This window comes from Salmo trutta, chromosome 29, assembly GCF_901001165.1.
Source record: "Salmo trutta chromosome 29, fSalTru1.1, whole genome shotgun sequence".
Classification (NCBI taxonomy): Eukaryota; Metazoa; Chordata; class Actinopteri; order Salmoniformes; family Salmonidae; genus Salmo; species Salmo trutta.
In genome coordinates, this window is record NC_042985.1 from 13,693,956 (window position 1) to 13,714,504 (window position 20,549).

The following is a 20,549-nucleotide window of genomic DNA, read 5'->3' on the forward strand; positions in this document are numbered from 1 at the left end:
TGGGTTAGACCAACAAACACCTTCCCCCTCTTCCCCTCACGCTCCTTCAGAATGATCTACACAGAGAACAGAGACTGGGTTAGACCAACAAACACCTTCCCCCTCTTCCCCTCACGCTCCTTCAGAATGATCTACACAGAGAGAACAGAGACTGGGTTAGACCAACAAACACCTTCCCCCTCTTCCCCTCACGCTCCTTCAGAATGATCTACACAGAGAACAGAGACTGGGTTAGACCAACAAACACCTTCCCCCTCTTCCCCTCACGCTCCTTCAGAATGATCTACACAGAGAGAACAGAGACTGGGTTAGACCAACAAACACCTTCCCCCTCTTCCCCTCACGCTCCTTCAGAATGATCTACACAGAGAGAACAGAGACTGGGTTAGACCAACAAACACCTTCCCCCTCTTCCCCTCACGCTCCTTCAGAATGATCTACACAGAGAACAGAGACTGGGTTAGACCAACAAACACCTTCCCCCTCTTCCCCTCACGCTCCTTCAGAATGATCTACACAGAGAGAACAGAGACTGGGTTAGACCAACAAACACCTTCCCCCTCTTCCCCTCACGCTCCTTCAGAATGATCTACACAGAGAACAGAGACTGGGTTAGACCAACAAACACCTTCCCCCTCTTCCCCTCACGCTCCTTCAGAATGATCTACACAGAGAGAACAGAGACTGGGTTAGACCAACAAACACCTTCCCCCTCTTCCCCTCACGCTCCTTCAGAATGATCTACACAGAGAGAACAGAGACTGGGTTAGACCAACAAACACCTTCCCCCTCTTCCCCTCACGCTCCTTCAGAATGATCTACACAGAGAACAGAGACTGGGTTAGACCAACAAACACCTTCCCCCTCTTCCCCTCACACTCCTTCAGAATGATCTACACAGAGAACAGAGACTGGGTTAGACCAACAAACACCTTCCCCCTCTTCCCCTCACGCTCCTTCAGAATGATCTACACAGAGAGAACAGAGACTGGGTTAGACCAACAAACACCTTCCCCCCTCTTCCCCTCACGCTCCTTCAGAATGATCTACACAGAGAACAGAGACTGGGTTAGACCAACAAACACCTTCCCCCTCTTCCCCTCACGCTCCTTCAGAATGATCTACACAGAGAGAACAGAGACTGGGTTAGACCAACAAACACCTTCCCCCTCTTCCCCTCACGCTCCTTCAGAATGATCTACACAGAGAGAACAGAGACTGGGTTAGACCAACAAACACCTTCCCCCTCTGCCCCTCACGCTCCTTCAGAATGATCTACACAGAGAACAGAGACTGGGTTAGACCAACAAACACCTTCCCCCTCTTCCCCTCACGCTCCTTCAGAATGATCTACACAGAGAACAGAGACTGGGTTAGACCAACAAACACCTTCCCCCTCTTCCCCTCACGCTCCTTCAGAATGATCTACACAGAGAACAGAGACTGGGTTAGACCAACAAACACCTTCCCCCTCTTCCCCTCACACTCCTTCAGAATGATCTACACAGAGAACAGAGACTGGGTTAGACCAACAAACACCTTCCCCCTCTTCCCCTCACGCTCCTTCAGAATGATCTACACAGAGAGAACAGAGACTGGGTTAGACCAACAAACACCTTCCCCCTCTTCCCCTCACGCTCCTTCAGAATGATCTACACAGAGAACAGAGACTGGGTTAGACCAACAAACACCTTCCCCCCTCTTCCCCTCACGCTCCTTCAGAATGATCTACACAGAGAACAGAGACTGGGTTAGACCAACAAACACCTTCCCCCTCTTCCCCTCACGCTCCTTCAGAATGATCTACACAGAGAACAGAGACTGGGTTAGACACACAAACACCTTCCCCCTCTTCCCCTCACGCTCCTTCAGAATGATCTACACAGAGAACAGAGACTGGGTTAGACCAACAAACACCTTCCCCCTCTTCCCCTCACGCTCCTTCAGAATGATCTACACAGAGAACAGAGACTGGGTTAGACCAACAAACACCTTCCCCCTCTTCCCCTCACGCTCCTTCAGAATGATCTACACAGAGAGAACAGAGACTGGGTTAGACCAACAAACACCTTCCCCCTCTTCCCCTCACGCTCCTTCAGAATGATCTACACAGAGAACAGAGACTGGGTTAGACCAACAAACACCTTCCCCCTCTTCCCCTCACACTCCTTCAGAATGATCTACACAGAGAGAACAGAGACTGGGTTAGACCAACAAACACCTTCCCCCTCTTCCCCTCACGCTCCTTCAGAATGATCTACACAGAGAACAGAGACTGGGTTAGACCAACAAACACCTTCCCCCTCTTCCCCTCACGCTCCTTCAGAATGATCTACACAGAGAGAACAGAGACTGGGTTAGACCAACAAACACCTTCCCCCTCTTCCCCTCACGCTCCTTCAGAATGATCTACACAGAGAGAACAGAGACTGGGTTAGACCAACACACACCTTCCCCCTCTTCCCCTCACGCTCCTTCAGAATGATCTACACAGAGAACAGAGACTGGGTTAGACCAACAAACACCTTCCCCCTCTTCCCCTCACGCTCCTTCAGAATGATCTACACAGAGAGAACAGAGACTGGGTTAGACCAACAAACACCTTCCCCCTCTTCCCCTCACGCTCCTTCAGAATGATCTACACAGAGAACAGAGACTGGGTTAGACCAACAAACACCTTCCCCCTCTTCCCCTCACGCTCCTTCAGAATGATCTACACAGAGAACAGAGACTGGGTTAGACCAACAAACACCTTCCCCCTCTTCCCCTCACGCTCCTTCAGAATGATCTACACAGAGAGAACAGAGACTGGGTTAGACCAACAAACACCTTCCCCCTCTTCCCCTCACGCTCCTTCAGAATGATCTACACAGAGAACAGAGACTGGGTTAGACCAACAAACACCTTCCCCCTCTTCCCCTCACGCTCCTTCAGAATGATCTACACAGAGAGAACAGAGACTGGGTTAGACCAACAAACACCTTCCCCCTCTTCCCCTCACGCTCCTTCAGAATGATCTACACAGAGAGAACAGAGACTGGGTTAGACCAACAAACACCTTCCCCCTCTTCCCCTCACGCTCCTTCAGAATGATCTACACAGAGAGAACAGAGACTGGGTTAGACCAACAAACACCTTCCCCCTCTTCCCCTCACGCTCCTTCAGAATGATCTACACAGAGAGAACAGAGACTGGGTTAGACCAACAAACACCTCCCCCCTCTTCCCCTCACGCTCCTTCAGAATGATCTACACAGAGAACAGAGACTGGGTTAGACCAACAAACACCTTCCCCCTCTTCCCCTCACGCTCCTTCAGAATGATCTACACAGAGAACAGAGACTGGGTTAGACCAACAAACACCTTCCCCCTCTTCCCCTCACGCTCCTTCAGAATGATCTACACAGAGAACAGAGACTGGGTTAGACCAACAAACACCTCCCCCCTCTTCCCCTCACGCTCCTTCAGAATGATCTACACAGAGAGAACAGAGACTGGGTTAGACCAACAAACACCTTCCCCCTCTTCCCCTCACGCTCCTTCAGAATGATCTACACAGAGAACAGAGACTGGGTTAGACCAACAAACACCTTCCCCCTCTTCCCCTCACGCTCCTTCAGAATGATCTACACAGAGAGAACAGAGACTGGGTTAGACCAACAAACACCTTCCCCCTCTTCCCCTCACACTCCTTCAGAATGATCTACACAGAGAACAGAGACTGGGTTAGACCAACAAACACCTTCCCCCTCTTCCCCTCACACTCCTTCAGAATGATCTACACAGAGAACAGAGACTGGGTTAGACCAACAAACACCTTCCCCCTCTTCCCCTCACGCTCCTTCAGAATGATCTACACAGAGAACAGAGACTGGGTTAGACCAACAAACACCTTCCCCCTCTTCCCCTCACACTCCTTCAGAATGATCTACACAGAGAACAGAGACTGGGTTAGACCAACAAACACCTTCCCCCTCTTCCCCTCACGCTCCTTCAGAATGATCTACACAGAGAGAACAGAGACTGGGTTAGACCAACAAACACCTTCCCCCTCTTCCCCTCACGCTCCTTCAGAATGATCTACACAGAGAACAGAGACTGGGTTAGACCAACAAACACCTTCCCCCTCTTCCCCTCACACTCCTTCAGAATGATCTACACAGAGAACAGAGACTGGGTTAGACCAACAAACACCTTCCCCCTCTTCCCCTCACGCTCCTTCAGAATGATCTACACAGAGAGAACAGAGACTGGGTTAGACCAACAAACACCTTCCCCCTCTTCCCCTCACGCTCCTTCAGAATGATCTACACAGAGAGAACAGAGACTGGGTTAGACCAACAAACACCTTCCCCCTCTTCCCCTCACGCTCCTTCAGAATGATCTACACAGAGAGAACAGAGACTGGGTTAGACACACAATGAGATCTATCCTCTCACCTTCTTCAGGGCGGTGGGTCGTTTGACTTTAGGGATCTCTCTCTCCTTCCCTCTCTTCAGGCGTGGAGCGCTGGAGTCCAGCATGTTGAGGGGGGCAGAGTGGGCCTGCTGGGCCTTCAACATTGATACTATACCTGACCCTGCTCCTGGCCTGGCACCTGGCCCTGAACCATGGAACGGGGCTGCTGTACCCACTGGGGGGGGGGGGGGGGGGGGGGGGGGGGGAGAGAGAAAGAGAGAAAGAGAGAAAGAGAGAAAGAGAGAGAGAGAGAGAGAGGGCAGTCAGAGAGAGAGAGAGAGGGCAGTCAGAGAGAGAGAGAGGGCAGTCAGAGAGAGAGAGAGAGAGGGCATTCAGAGAGAGAGAGAGAGGGCATTCAGAGAGAGAGAGAGAGAGGGCAGTCAGAGAGAGAGCGAGAGAGGGCAGTCAGAGAGAGAGCGAGAGAGGGCAGTCAGAGAGAGAGCGAGAGAGGGCAGTCAGAGAGAGAGCGAGAGAGGGCAGTCAGAGAGAGAGCGAGAGAGGGCAGTCAGAGAGAGAGCGAGAGAGGGCAGTCAGAGAGAGAGCGAGAGAGGGCAGTCAGAGAGAGAGCGAGAGAGGGCATTCAGAGAGAGAGAGAGAGAGGGCATTCAGAGAGAGAGAGAGAGAGGGCATTCAGAGAGAGAGAGAGAGAGGGCATTCAGAGAGAGAGAGAGAGAGGGCATTCAGAGAGAGAGAGAGAGGGCATTCAGAGAGAGAGAGAGAGGGCAGTCAGAGAGAGAGAGAGAGAGAAGAGAGAGAGAGAGAGAGAGAGAGAGAGGGCAGTCAGAGAGAGAGAGAGAGAGAGAGAGAGAGAGAGGGCAGTCAGAGAGAGAGAGAGGGCAGTCAGAGAGAGAGAGAGGGCAGTCAGAGAGAGAGAGAGGGCAGTCAGAGAGAGAGAGGGCAGTCAGAGAGAGAGAGAGAGAGAGAGAGAGGGCAGTCACAGAGAGAGAGAGAGAGAGAGGGCAGTCACAGAGAGAGAGATAGATGAGGGGCAAGTCACAGAGAGGACGAGAGGCGAGAGAGAGGTCAGAGAGAGAGCGATAGAGAGAGGGTCAGTTCAGAGAGAGAGCGAGAGAAAAGAGGGCAATTCAGAGGAGAAGAGCGAGAGTAGAGAGGGCAGTCAGAGGAGAGCGAAGAGAGAGGGCAGTCGGAGGAGAGTTCGCGTGTGAGGCAGAGGGTGCGGGAGAGAGATCGAGAGAGAGAGGCAGTCAGAGAGAGAGCGAGAGAGGGTTCATAGGAGAAGAGCGAGAGAGGGCAGTCGAGAGAAGCTAGAGAGGGCAGTCAGAGAGAGGCGAGAGAGGGCATTCAAGAGAGAGCGAGAGAGTGCAGTCAGAGAGAGAGCGAGAGAGGGAAGTCAGAGAGGAGAAGCGAGAGAGGGCAGTCAAGAGAGAGAGCAGAGAGGGCAGTCAGGAGAGAGAGCGAGAGAGGGCAAGTCAGAGAGAGAGCGAGAGAGGGCAGTCAGAGAGAGAGCGAGAGAGGGCAGTCAGAGAGAGAGCGAGAGAGGGCAGTCGAGAGAGAGCGAGGAGAGGGCAGTCAGAGAGAGAGAGAGAGAGGGCAGTCAGAGAGAGAGGAGAGAGAGGGCAGTCAGAGAGAGAGCGAGAGAGGGCAGTCAGAGAGAGAGCGAGAGAGAGGGCAGTCAGAGAGAGAGCGAGAGAGAGGGCAGTCAGAGAGAGAGCGAGAGAGAGGGCAGTCAGAGAGAGAGCGAGAGAGAGGGCAGTCAGAGAGAGAGCGAGAGAGAGGGCAGTCAGAGAGAGAGCGAGAGAGAGGGGCAGTCAGAGAGAGAGCGAGAGAGAGGGCAGTCAGAGAGAGCGAGAGAGAGGGCAGTCAGAGAGAGAGCGAGAGAGAGGGCAGTCAGAGAGAGAGCGAGAGAGAGGGCAGTCAGAGAGAGAGCGAGAGAGAGAGGGCAGTCAGAGAGAGAGCGAGAGAGAGGGCAGTCAGAGAGACAGAGAGAGAGGGCAGTCAGAGAGAGAGAGAGAGAGGGCAGTCAGAGAGAGAGAGAGAGGGCAGTCAGAGAGAGAGAGAGAGAGAGAGCAGTCAGAGAGAGAGAGAGAGAGAGAGGGGCAGTCAGAGAGAGAGAGAGAGAGAGGGCAGTCAGAGAGAGAGAGAGAGAGAGGGCAGTCAGAGAGAGAGAGAGAGAGAGGGCAGTCCAGAGAGAGAGAGAGAGAGAGAGAGGGCAGTCAGAGAGAGAGAGAGAGAGAGAGAGAGAGGGAAGAGAGAGAGAGAGAGAGAGAGAGAGGGCAGACAGAGAGAGAGAGAGAGAGAGGGCAGTCAGAGAGAGAGAGAGAGAGAGAGGGCAGTCAGAGAGAGAGCGAGAGAGAGAGGGCAGTCAGAGAGAGAGCGAGAGAGAGAGGGCAGTCAGAGAGAGAGCGAGAGAGAGAGGGCAGTCAGAGAGAGAGCGAGAGAGAGAGGGCAGTCAGAGAGAGAGCGAGAGAGAGAGGGCAGTCAGAGAGAGAGCGAGAGAGGGCAGTCAGAGAGAGAGCGAGAGAGAGAGGGCAGTCAGAGAGAGAGAGAGAGAGAGAGGGGCAGTCAGAGAGAGAGCGAGAGAGGGCAGTCAGAGAGAGAGCGAGAGAGGGCAGTCAGAGAGAGAGCGAGAGAGGGCAGTCAGAGAGAGAGCGAGAGAGGGCAGTCAGAGAGAGAGCGAGAGAGGGCAGTCAGAGAGAGAGAGAGAGAGGGCAGTCAGAGAGAGAGCGAGAGAGGGCAGTCAGAGAGAGAGCGAGAGAGGGCAGTCAGAGAGAGAGCGAGAGAGGGCAGTCAGAGAGAGAGCGAGAGAGGGCAGTCAGAGAGAGAGCGAGAGAGGGCAGTCAGAGAGAGAGCGAGAGAGGGCAGTCAGAGAGAGAGCGAGAGAGAGGGCAGTCAGAGAGAGAGCGAGAGGGCAGTCAGAGAGAGAGCGAGAGGGCAGTCAGAGAGAGAGAGAGAGGGCAGTCAGAGAGAGAGAGAGGGCAGTCAGAGAGAGGGCAGTCAGAGAGAGAGAGAGAGAGGGCAGTCAGAGAGAGAGAGAGGGCAGTCAGAGAGAGAGAGGGCAGAGAGAAAGGGTGAGTGACGGTGCAGTGTGTGTGGTGTGGTGCAGTGTGTGTGGTGCAGTGTGTGTGGAGTGCGGTGCAGTGTGTGTGTGTGTGGGGGGGTGCAGTGCAGTGTGTGTGGGGGGTGCGGTGCAGTGTGTGTGGGGTGCGGTGCAGTGTGTGTGGGGTGCGGTGCAGTGTGTGTGTGTGGGGGGGGGTGCGGTGCAGTGTGTGTGGGGGGTGCGGTGCAGTGTGTGTGGGGGGTGCGGTGCAGTGTGTGTGGGGGGTGCGGTGCAGTGTGTGTGGGGGGTGCGGTGCAGTGTGTGTGGGGGGTGCGGTGCAGTGTGTGTGGGGGGTGCGGTGCAGTGTGTGTGTGTGTGTGTGTGTGTGTACCTGTGAAGGACAGTGGTTTAGTATTGTTTATTTGTCTAGCCTTCATGGCCTGCTGTTGTTTCTCCAGAGCAGCCAACATGTCTCCCAGGTCCAACTGGACTGGAGTCTTACTCTTCTTCCCTGCTGCTTTGGTCAGTGCCTCCTACAGGAAACAGCAACACTGGCTCAGCACACTCATAGTAGTACAATACAACTAGCAAACCTTTTTCCATTATTGTCCTGCGCTATGTCTAGCTGACAGAGCATGTTGGTATCTGTAGTTTTCTGTGAAAAGCTAACAGAGTGCTTGCTGGTGCTTGTAGTTATCTGTGATTAGCTAACTGTAATTTCCTAGCTGACAGTGTATGCTGGTATCTGTAGTTTCCTAGCTAGCTAAGATATTGTATGTTGGTACCTGTAGTTTCCTAGAAAGCTAACAGAGTGCATGCTGGTACCTGTAGTTTCCTCTGCTCCATGCTGATCTCAGAGTACTCCTGTGCTGTAGCCAGGGCAGCGGCCAGGGCCTTCTTCCTCTGACTCTTGGCCCTCTTGGGGACGGAGGTGGTGATGGGGATGGGGGTCTGGACGATGTTGATGGGAGAGTTCTCTGGAAGGTTATCCAGCTGGAGAGAGGAGGAGGAGGAGGAGGAGGAGGAGGAGGGGGTTTACTACTGGGATAGATTGTTTTGTGGTCAACCGTTCTACTCATTTTGGTACAAAAAAAAACAACAAAAAACAAGTGAAATTCTCAAGGGAGGAAGGAAGGAGAGATTAGCCGGTCTCTCACCAGGTTCTTGGTTAGTTTGGTCTGGTGTTGGTTCTGGGAAGGGTTGGGGTCTGGTTTGATGTTCCTCTGTGGCCCTCCTGAGACCAGCTCTGGAAACTCATCCTCATCCTGAAACAGACTTTAGAATTTACCAAACACCTAACTTGTACAGCTCTAACATACCATTACACACTGACTGAGGACTTTTCTACATCTACAGCCTCACTAACTCCTAATACACAGTGACCAAGATGGAAACAAACAGATACATGAAGAACTGAAATCTCCTATTAATGCAGATACAGGATTTACATGACAGTTGTATCTCAAGTAAAGATTTGATTCCAACTGAAATGCATATTGTCAAATACAGAATTTCATGTAGATATCTCCCACCTCAAAGTAGAGGGGCTCAGGAGCAAGCCCCGTCCCAGGGCCCAGTCCGGGCTGGAGCCGTCTCTGCTGCAGACCACAGCTGCTGTCTGCGGGGGTGGGGTTAGAACAGACACGCCCCCCTGAGTACCCTGCATGGAAGTCCTGCTGGGGGGGGGAGAAAGAAATTGGGGGTGAGAGGGTCAGTCAGAGACTTAATTACAGTTGCCCAGGTGAGGTCAAGAGGCCCATTGTACCTGCGAATAGTTCCTCTGATCAGGGGTCTTCCCTGTCCGTTGGAACGGGGTGGTCCTGTTGTCTGACCACGGCCTCTGAGAGGCCTGAGACGCTACGTTCACCCAGCTTACCGCTACACACACACACACAGAGAGAGACAAAAATGTTGTATTTGATTTATTTCACCTTTATTTAACCAGGTAGGCAAGTTGAGAACAAGTTCTCATTTACAATTGCGACCTGACCAAGATAAAGCATAGCAATTCGACACATACAACAACACAGAGTTACACATGGAATAAACAAAACATAGTCAATAATACAGTAGAAAAAATAAGTCTATATACAAAGTGAGCAAATGAGGTGAGATAAGGGAGGTAAAGGTAAAAAAGGCCATGGTGGCGAAGTAAATAAAGTATAGCAAGTAAAACACTGGAATGGTAGATTTGCAGTGGATGAATGTGCAAAGTAGAAATACTGGGGTGCAAAGGAGCTAAATAAATAAATAAACATGGTGGCGAATTACATACAATAAAGCAAGTAAAACACTGGAATGGTAGATTTGTAGTGGAAGAAAGTGCAAAGTAGAAATATAAATAATGGGGTGCAAAGGAGCTAAATAAATAAATAAATACAGTAGGGGAAGAGGTAGTTGTTTGGGCTAAATTATAGATGGGCTATGTACAGGTGCAGTGATCTGTGAGCTGCTCTGACAGCTGGTGCTTAAAGCTAGTGAGGGAGATAAGTGTTTCCAGTTTCAGAGATTTTTGTAGTTCGTTCCAGTCATTGGCAGCAGAGAACTGGAAGGAGAGATGGCCAAATGAGGAATTGGCTTTGGGGGTGACCAGAGAGATATACCTGCTGGAGCGCGTGCTACAGGTGGGTGCTGCTATGGTGACCAGTGAGCGGAGATAAGGGGGGACTTTACCTAGCAGGGTCTTGTAGATGACCTGGAGCCAGTGGGTTTGGCGATGAGTATGAAGCGAGGGCCAGCCAACGAGAGCGTACAGGTCGCAGTGGTGGGTAGTATATGGGGCTTTGGTGACAAAACGGATGGCACTGTGATAGACTGCATCCAATTTATTGAGTAGGGTATTGGAGGCTATTTTGTAAATGACATCACCGAAGTCGAGGATCGGTAGGATGGTCAGTTTTACGAGGGTGTTTGGCTGCATGAGTGAAGGATGTTTTGTTGCGAAATAGGAAGCCAATTCTAGATTTAACTTTGGATTGGAGATGTTTGATGTGAGTCTGGAAGGAGAGTTTACAGTCTAACCAGACACCTAGGTATTTGTAGTTGTCCACATATTCTAAGTCAGAACCGTCCAGAGTAGTGATGCTGGACGGGTGAGCAGGTGCAGGCAGCGATCGGTTGAAAAGCATGCATTTAGTTTTACTTGTATTTAAGAGCAGTTGGAGGCCACGGAAGGAGAGTTGTATGGCATTGAAGCTCGTCTGGAGGGTTGTCAACACAGTGTCCAAAGAAGGGCCAGAAGTATACAGAATGGTGTCGTCTGCGTAGAGGTAGATCAGAGACTCACCAGCAGCAAGAGCGACATCATTGATGTATACAGAGAAAAGAGTTGGTCCAAGAATTGAACTCTGTAGCACCCCCATAGAGACTACCAGAGGCCCGGACAACAGGCCATCCAATTTGACACATTGAACTCTATCAGAGAAGTAGTTGGTGCCTCGCCTGGTTCAATCATTTGAGAAACCAAGGCTATTGAGTCTGCCGATGAGGATGTGGTGATTGACAGAGTCGAAAGCCTTGGCCAGGTCAATGAATACGGCAGCACAGTATTGTTTCTTATCGATGGCGGTTACGATTTCGTTTAGGACCTTGAGAGTGGCTGAGGTGCACCCATGACCAGCTCTGAAACCAGATTGCATAGCGGAGAAGGTGCGGTGGGATTCGAAATGGTCGGTAATCTGTTTGTTGACTTGGCTTTCGAAGACCTTAGAAAGGCAGGGTAGGATAGATATAGGTCTGTAGCAGTTTGGGTCAAGAGTGTCCCCTCCTTTGAAGAGGGGGATGACAGCAGCTGCTTTCCAATCTTTGGGAATCTCAGACGACACGAGGTTAAACAGGCTAGTAATAGGGGTTGCAACAATTTCAACAGATAATTTTAGAACGAAAGGGTCCAGATTGTCTAGCCCGGCTGATTTGTAGGGGTCCAGATTTTGCAGCTCTTTCAGAACATCAGCTGACTGGATTTGGGAGAAGGAGAAATGGGGAAGGCTTGGGCGAGTTGCTGTAGGGGGTGCAGTGCTGTTGGCCGGGGTAGGGGTAGCCAGGTGGAAAGCATGGCCAGCCGTAGAAAAATGCTTATTGAAATTCTCAATTATAGGATTTATCAGAGGTGACAGAGTTTCCTATCCTCAGTGCAGTGGGCAGCTGGGAGGAGGTGCTCTTATTCTCCAAGGACTTTACAGTGTCCCAGAACTTTTTTGAGTTTGTGTTGCAGGAAGCAAATTTCTGCTTGAAAAAGCTAGCCTTGACTTTTCTAACTGCCTGTGTATATTGGTTTCTAACTTCCCTGAAAAGTTGCATATCACGGGGGCTGTTCGATGCTAATGCAGAACGCCACAGGATGTTTTAGTGTTGGTTAAGGGCAGTCAGGTCTGGAGAGAACCAAGGGCTATATCTGTTCCTGGTTCTACATTTCTTGAATGGGGCATGCTTATTTAAGATGGTGAGGAAGGCATTTTCTTTTAAATAACCAGGCATCCTCAACTGATGGGATGAGGTCAATATCCTCATCATACACAAAGGTAATACAGGACACAGCCAAGGGTAAAGGCAATGTAATCATCTCTTATCAGAAATCAACTGATCAATCATAAAAACAAAGCCTACCTGTCATTACACCTGCATCCACTCCCTGCAGAGACAGAGAGAGAGACAGAGAGAGAGACAGAGACAGAGAGAGAGACACAGAGACAGAGAGATGGAGAAAGAGAGGGGAGAAGCATGTCAGATATTTCACTTCAGTCAGGTAGGTGAAGGTTAGGCTATAGCTAGGTCTGGGGTCAGGGTTACCTTGTGTTTGAGGCTACAGTACTATAGAGTTAGGGTAAGGGATAGGGCCTACCATCGTAGGAACTGTGGTAGAGTGTTTTGGAGCCCCGGGGCTACAGTAGTGTTTGAGTTTACAGTAGTGTACAGTACTATAAAGTAGTAAATGGTTAAAGGGGGGCCTACCGTAGGAGTTATAGCAGTGTGGGCAGTGTGTAGCGTAGCTGGTTGTGTTGGAGACCACAGTACTAAACAGCAGTATAGTGTTGGGTCTACCACCGGGTTAGAGTTAGGGCCTACCGTAGGAGCTATAGCAGCGTGGGCAGTGTGTTGCGTAGCCCCCAGGGCCTGCTGGTTGTGTTTGGGGCTGCAGTATCCGCTGTCGCTGTCGATGTCCGCCTCGCTGGAGCTCTCGGCAGGGTGCGAGGCCCGCCTTCTCCGGGGAAGGTTCTTCCACAGCAGGGGGCTGGCCCGCTCCCGTTCCGACGCACCACGACCACACGCACTGTCCCCTGGGAAGTCTACAGGCAGACAGATATCAGATCAATCTATCAATACATTAAGCCTAGTCCTTGGACTAAAGAGATATTTAAATGGAGATATTTTTAGTCTAGGACCAGAAATAATCTTGCTTTTTAGTCTAGGACCAGAAATAATCTTGCTTTTTAGTCTAGGACCAGAAATAATCTTGCTTTTTAGTCTAGGACCAGAAATAATCTTGCTTTTCAGCAAGCAGAAGCAGTGGCAAGCAGAGAAATAGTATTTAGATGCTTATTACACCTTTACTGGTTAACAACCAATGTGATGTCCATCTCATTATGGATCTAACTCTTAGTCGCATTGAGTAGCGTTATTCCCCCAGCCAGAGGTGTCACAGAGGACAACACGTACTGCACACGTGCAGAGTAGACCTCTCCAACCGGAAACTCTACATTCCTACTGTCTTCCCAGCAGGATGGGTATCATAGGCTCCGTTTACACAGGCAACCCAGTTCTGATATTTTTTCCACTAATTTGTCTTTTGACCAATCACATCAGATTTTTTCACATCAGATCTTTTTCAGAGCTGATCTGATTGGTCAAAAGACCAATTAGGTCAACAAAATAAATAGACTGGGCTGCCTGTGTAAACGTAGCCATAGTGTCTCAGTATGATGAAGCGTCATCATTGTAAACCTGTTCTGTCAGCTCAGTAGGATCTAGATGCTCTGTGGTTGACTGTGTAAACGTAGCCATGGTGTCTCAGTATGATGAAGCGTCATCATTGTAAACCTGTTCTCTCAGCTCAGTAGGATCTAGATGCTCTGTGGTTGACTGTGTAAACGTAGCCATGGTGTCTCAGTATGATGAAGCGTCATCATTGTAAACCTGTTCTCTCAGCTCAGTAGGATCTAGATGCTCTGTGGTTGACTGTGTAAACGTAGCCATGGTGTCTCAGTATGATGAAGCGTCATCATTGTAAACCTGTTCTGTCAGCTCAGTAGGATCTAGATGCTCTGTGGTTGACTGTGTAAACGTAGCCATAGTGTCTCAGTATGATGAAGCGTCATCATTGTAAACCTGTTCTCTCGGCTCAGTAGGATCTAGATGCTCTGTGGTTGACTGTGTAAACGTAGCCATAGTGTCTCAGTACGATGAAGCGTCATCATTGTAAACCTGTTCTCTCAGCTCAGTAGGATCTAGAAGCTCTGTGGTTGACTGTGTAAACGTAGCCATAGTGTCTCAGTATGATGAAGCGTCATCATTGTAAACCTGTTCTCTCAGCTCAGTAGGATCTAGATGCTCTGTGGTTGACTGTGTAGTTCCATTATGTAAAGCCTTTATACTGTAATGAAGGCTTAGACCACAGTCAGGTACATACAGTCAGTACACAACCCTGTACAGAAGTTAGAGAAGAGTTAGGCCTGTCATTCATCTGTGGACATACTTTAGACCAGTATTGTATTTACTAGTATTTAGTATACTAGTATTTTAGTAATACTAGTATTTAGACTAGTATTGGTGCTGGTACTAGAATATTACTGATATTGGTACTAGCATATGTTACTGGTTTTACCATGTTACTGGTCTATATACGTACCAGTCTGTTGGGCAGCGTCCACCAGTAGGACTGTCTTGGTCCGTCCATCTGGCCCCGAGGAACACACCTCCTTCTGGACAGCTACAGTCCTCATGGGGGGCCTCCTGGCCCTCAGGGGCTGACACAACCCCACCTGCTGTTGCTGATAGAACATAGACTATAATAACATGAAACATTATTTTGTATATTGATGTTATACGACTCTGGCCAATTAATGGTATTAATTAATTTATTCATTGATGGTATTAATTGATAATGTAATCAATAATGTAAAATGAAGTATGGACCTGAGCACCTTGCATTAGGGTAGACCAGCAGAATAACATGTTTGACCTCTAACCTCTTACCTTGGGTAGAACGGCAGGTCTGACCATGCCCCTCCCTCCTCTCTGATTAGCTAGTCCAAACGCCTGTCCGAGAGGGGCCGGTCTCTCGCTGACGTCAGCTGATACAGGGTTTACCACGCCAGGCTGCAGGGGCCCGGCGTACGTTCCTGGGAAGGGCTGGTAGAGGAACAGAACAACTGTATTTTCCAGCTGTGACAAACATTCACACACACTCCACTACCTTCCATGCTAAAGGGCACATTGACAGTGAATAGTACCTGTGACAATGAACATTTATCCTCCACTTCTTCTGTTCTCCTAACCATTTCTTCAGGCTACTAGTCTTGTAAACCTCTTCTCCCAAAAACCAAATACAAAGACAACACACACTCCACTACCTACCAAGTGAAAGGGCACATTGACGATAAATAGTACCTGGGATCTGACACCAGCAGCCCTCCGGGTTGCTAATTCACTTCCCTGTTCTATCTCCTCGCCCAGGATTTGAACTAGCAACCTTCTGACTACTGGTCTGCCTCTAACCCCCTAACATTTCAGCTACCTACCTGGTAAAAGCCCATCATGGGGGGGCAGGGGGCAGGCATGATCTGGTAGTAGGTGTAGTCGTTGGAGACTGGAGGCTGGGGGGAGGACAGGATGGGGTAAGCTAGGTACGGACCACCTGGGGTGGGGTTGGGCTGCTGCCAGCGCAGGTCCCCTCCTCCGCTATACATGGGGTGCTGTTGTCTGTAGAGGGGAGGGAGAGAAGAAATGATTGGTGTAGTGATGATTGTATGAATATACTGCAACATATTAGGACTAATATACCCGTAGGAGGCCAGGGAAAACAGTGTCAAACTAAGACAAAGCTTGTTACACTGCTGATATCAGTGTAGAGCTGACTGTGTGTGTGTGTGAGTGTGTGTGGCACTGGCTGATGAGGATCCAGCTGATATTTTCACAGCCAGCGGTCTAGAGCGCAGACCACTTCCTGCTATTCAAAACAGACAGGAAGGAAACGAAGAAACGAAGGTGCAGCATGAGGCAGATCACCCCTGACAAAGAGAAACACACAGGACACACACACAGGTCTACAGCTCTCACATCCAGGACATACAATGAACACCGACACCTGCAGGTAAACATGTCTATTTCACCAACCCCATTGGCAGGTGGTCAATGTGCAGGACTCTACAATGTGAGCATTACATTCCTGAATAAAAAGTCAAAAGTCAAGTATGAGCACATGTGAGTTAGTGTTCAGAAAATGTTGCATTATCTGTTTTCATAGTATTTCAACTATTTTGTTTCATAGCTGCTAATTCCACAAAGAAATATCAATCCTACAGTTGAAGTGGGAAGTTTACATACACTTATGTTGGAGTCATTAAAACTAGTTTTTCAACCACTCCACAAATTTCTTATTAACAAACTATAGTTTTGGCATATTGGTTAGGACATCTACTTTGTGCATGACACAAGTACATTTTCTAACAATTGTTTACAGACAGATTATTTCACTTAAAATTCACTGTATCACAATTCCAGTGGGTCAGAAGTTTACATACACTAAGTTGACTGTGCCTTTAAACAGCTTGGAAAATTCCAGAAAATTATGTCATGGCTTTAGAAGCTTCTGATAGGCTAATTGACATAATTTGAATCAATTGGAGGTGTCCCTGTGGATGTATTTCAAGGCCTGCCTTCAAACTCAGTGCCTCTTTGCTTGACATCATGGGAAAATCAAAAGAAATCAGCCAAGACCTCAAAAAGAAATTGTAGACCTCCACAAGTCTGGTTCATCCTTGGGAGCAATTTCCAAACGCCTGAAGGTACCACGTTCATCTGTACAAATAATAGCACGCAACTATAAACACCATGGGATCCCGCAGCTGTCATACCGCTCAGGAAGGAGACGCGTTCTGTATCCTAGAGATGAACGTACTTTGGTGTGAAAAGTGCAAATCAACCCCAGAACAACAGCAAAGGACCTTGTGAAGATGCTGGAGGAAACAGGTACAGGTATATCCACAGTAAAACAAGTCCTATATCGACATAACCTGAAAGGCCGCTCAGCAAGGAAGAAGCCGCTGCTCCAAAACCGCCATAAAAAAGCCAGACTACGGTTGGCAACTGCACATGGGGACAAAGATCGTACTTTTTGGAGAAATGTTCTCTGGTCTGATGAAACAAAAATAGAACTGTTTGGCCATAATGACCATCGTTATGTTTGGAGGAAAAAGGGGAGGCTTGCAAGCTGAAGAACACCATCCCAACCGTGAAGCACAGGGGTGGCAGCATCATGTTGTGGGGGTGCTTTGCTGCAGGAGGGACTGGTGCACAAAGTCAGGACAACAAAGTCAAGGTATTGGAGTGGCCATCGCAAAGCCCTGACCTCAATCCTATAGAAAATGTGTGGGCAGAATTGAAAAAGTGTGTTCGAGCAAGGAGGCCTACAAACCTGACTCAGTTACACCAGCTCTGTCAGGAGGAAATTCACCCAACTTATTGTGGGAAGCTTGTGGAAGGCTACCCAAAACGTTAGTCCCAAGTTAAACAATTTAAAGGCAATTCTACCAAATACTAATTGAGTGTATGTAAACTTCTGACCCACTGGGAATGTGATGAAAGAAATAAAAGCTGAATTAAATCATTCTCTCTACTGTTATTCTGACATTTCACATTCTTAAAATAAAGTGGTGATCCTAACTGACCTAAAACAGGGAATTTTTACTAGGATTAAATGTCAGGAATTGTGAAAAACTGAGTTTAAATGTATTTGGCTAAGGTGTATGTAAACTTCTGACTTCAACTGTATATCCCATCTGGCGCAGCTGTGCGCACTGAGTGAAATGCTAATAGATTCATTTTTGGAGGCACTGTGCACAGGCATAAAAGTTGGTCTAATTTCCACAAACGTCTACAAAGTGAGACTTTGTCCTCGTGTTTCTTGACTATTTACATTGTTTTGCTCACAAGTTCAGTAGTTTATCAACGTTAGTTTGAGTATGTTGCTTCAACTGATAGCAAAGAGTCAGATCCCAAATCTCACACACCAAGGTAACCTCCCGCTCTTAAAGGGCCAGCTCAACAATTTGTCAATGATATTTTGGTTTAAAAAATCCAGTCACAAAAAATGAAATTGAGCAATATATCACATTTCTTGTTTTAGAAACATTACAAAGCATGGTCATCTGTTTTTGGTGTGTTTTTATATGTATGTACAGAAAAAATATATTTTGGCTGGTAAAAAAAAATTGGAGTGCCTGGTATATTTTTATGCCCTGATCACATCCCAGGGTGGTAACTGATCATTCACAGCCTTGCTGTGTAACACTCACACTGTTTATGGGGGTTTCCTTAGGTGAATCAGAAGGAAGACACCATCAGCTTTCCCAGACAAGGCACAGGCACATTCCTGTAGGAGTGTCAGAAACACGAATATTCCTGGACTCCATAGAGATTCTTTCCGAGCTAATGCTAGGCTAACTGTCAGCGGCTCAGGGACAGAGGCAGGGTAGTTCCTAATACAGATTCATTATATCAGTGACAGTCGCACCTCAGGCTCTTAGGGTCACTTTACCAGACACAGATTAAGCCTAGTTTTGAATGAAAAGGCATGTGCTCAGAAATTCCCCATTGAATATGGTTTTTAATCCAGGACTAGGCTTAATCTGTGTCCAGGAAACCTGCCCTTAGTGTGTAGGGTGTAGGCTGCATGACTTAGGGACTATAAGATGTAGGGTGCATTATATAGTGTGTAGGGTGATGTACCTACCTGTTGGGTTGGTTCTCCTGGACAAAAGGGTAGCAGGTGATGAGGTAGCTGGGGATAGGGGTGGGCTCTACCCCCCCTCCTCCTTCTCCTCCTCCAGACAGGCTCATGGTGACCAGCTCTCCTTCCAGACCTTTCTTTTGTGGGATAAACGGCTCCACTTCGGCTGACAGTTTCACATCCTGCAAGGAGAAACAGAGGCAAACAGACATGGATGTCACAGACAGGACCTGACTGGACAGGAGAGGACAGGACCTGACTGGACAGGAGAGGACCTGACAAGACCTGACAGGACATAACCTGACAAGACATAACCTGACAAGACAGGACATAACATAACCTGACAAGACAGGACAAGACAGGACAAGACCGGACAAGACAGGACATAACCTGACTGGACAGGATCACCTCGCAACACACCAGACAGACTCAGGAGTGATAGACCGCTCACTTTTGTGCCAAAATAAGAGCAGTTAAAGTGAACCCATATTAGGTTATGTTCAGGACTCAGTGAATGTGGTCAATCAGGGATAAATCGACATACAAGGACAAAGACCAGTTGGTACCGACAGCACACTCAGTGTGTGACGTCTTCCTGGAAATGAGTTGTTTTAGTAACCCAATGGGTGACATCAATGATCCATCAACAATCCATAGACATTTAGGTCTAAGATCAATCGCACAGGACTGGAGAGTAGGCTGTCAGTCAGTAGTAAACATTGATATCTGATTAAGAGACTGATGGCCCTAGGCTATATGTCTGGACCACAAAGTCTGAATAGGCATGTTACCTAAGGAGTAGCTCGCTGGGTGAAGCCAGACTAATTATTAACGTAACTCATGACTTCATCTGGCAACATCACCATGACACAGCCAAAACAACAGAACTGGTTCCTTCACGACAAATGAAACAACTGGCAACAAGAGAAACAACTTTTCACTGGGTCTGAGAATGGAAAGTTGGAGTCAACAGCTGTCTCTGAAAATACACCTTATTACAATAGTGAACTACTTTTGACCAGGGCACATAGACTAGCATCCTGCCCAGGGTATTTTTTTATTTAACCTTTGTTTAACTAGGCAAGACAGTTAGGAATTGGTTCTTACTTACAATGACGGCCGTCATGCCTTGTTCAGGGGCAGAACGACAGATTTTTACCTTGTCAGGTTGGGGATCAGATCTATCAACCTTTCGGTTACTGGCCCAACGCTCTAACCACTAGGCTACCTGCCGGTTACTGGCCCAACGCTCTAACCACTAGGCTACCTGCCGGTTACTGGCCCAACGCTCTAACCACTAGGCTACCTGCCGGTTACTGTCCCAACGCTCTAACCACTAGGCTTCCTGCCGGTTACTGTCCCAACGCTCTAACCACTAGGCTACCTGCCGGTTACTGTCCCAACGCTCTAACCACTAGGCTACCTGCCGGTTACTGGCCCAACGCTCTAACCACTAGGCTTCCTGCCGGTTACTGTCCCAACGCTCTAACCACTAGGCTACCTGCCGGTTACTGGCCCAACGCTCTAACCACTAGGCTACCTGCCGGTTACTGGCCCAACGCTCTAACCACTAGGCTACCTGCCGGTTACTGTCCCAACGCTCTAACCACTAGGCTACCTGCCGGTTACTGGCCCAACGCTCTAACCACTAGGCTACCTGCCGGTTACTGGCCCAACGCTCTAACCACTAGGCTACCTGCCGGTTACTGGCCCAACGCTCTAACCACTAGGCTACCTGCCGGTTACTGTCCCAACGCTCTAACCACTAGGCTTCCTGCCGGTTACTGTCCCAACGCTCTAACCACTAGGCTACCTGCCGGTTACTGTCCCAACGCTCTAACCACTAGGCTACCTGCCGGTTACTGGCCCAACGCTCTAACCACTAGGCTACCTGCCGGTTACTGGCCCAACGCTCTAACCACTAGGCTACCTGCCGGTTACTGGCCCAACGCTCTAACCACTAGGCTACCTGCCGGTTACTGGCCCAACGCTCTAACCACTAGGCTACCTGCCCTTTACTGGCCCAACGCTCTAACCACTAGGCTACCTGCCGGTTACTGGCCCAACGCTCTAACCACTAGGCTACCTGCCGGTTACTGGCCCAACGCTCTAACCACTAGGCTACCTGCCGGTTACTGGCCCAACGCTC

The 20,549-nt window shown here is 49.0% G+C and overlaps 1 protein-coding gene across 3 annotated transcripts in view; it reads right to left on the reverse strand.

Moving 5' to 3' along the window:
• The window catches only part of secisbp2l (SECIS binding protein 2-like), a 38,850-nt gene that overhangs the window by 9,317 nt on the left and 8,984 nt on the right, over positions 1 to 20,549 (reverse strand). Inside the window, exons 2-13 of one of the 3 annotated variants that reach the window (XM_029720935.1) lie at positions 18,404 to 18,582; positions 15,192 to 15,372; positions 14,647 to 14,802; positions 14,300 to 14,456; positions 12,520 to 12,740; positions 12,061 to 12,085; positions 9,221 to 9,333; positions 8,988 to 9,128; positions 8,613 to 8,720; positions 8,281 to 8,448; positions 7,847 to 7,988; positions 4,439 to 4,632 (exon numbers count right to left, since the gene is read on the reverse strand). In XM_029720935.1, the coding sequence (XP_029576795.1) occupies positions 4,439 to 4,632; positions 7,847 to 7,988; positions 8,281 to 8,448; positions 8,613 to 8,720; positions 8,988 to 9,128; positions 9,221 to 9,333; positions 12,061 to 12,085; positions 12,520 to 12,740; positions 14,300 to 14,456; positions 14,647 to 14,802; positions 15,192 to 15,372; positions 18,404 to 18,582 (1,785 nt within the window). Of the gene's footprint in view, positions 1 to 4,438; positions 4,633 to 7,846; positions 7,989 to 8,280; positions 8,449 to 8,612; positions 8,721 to 8,987; positions 9,132 to 9,220; positions 9,334 to 12,060; positions 12,086 to 12,519; positions 12,741 to 14,299; positions 14,457 to 14,646; positions 14,803 to 15,191; positions 15,373 to 18,403; positions 18,583 to 20,549 lie in introns of all 3 variants that reach the window. The other 2 variants (XM_029720934.1, XM_029720936.1) reach the window with 2 other exon arrangements.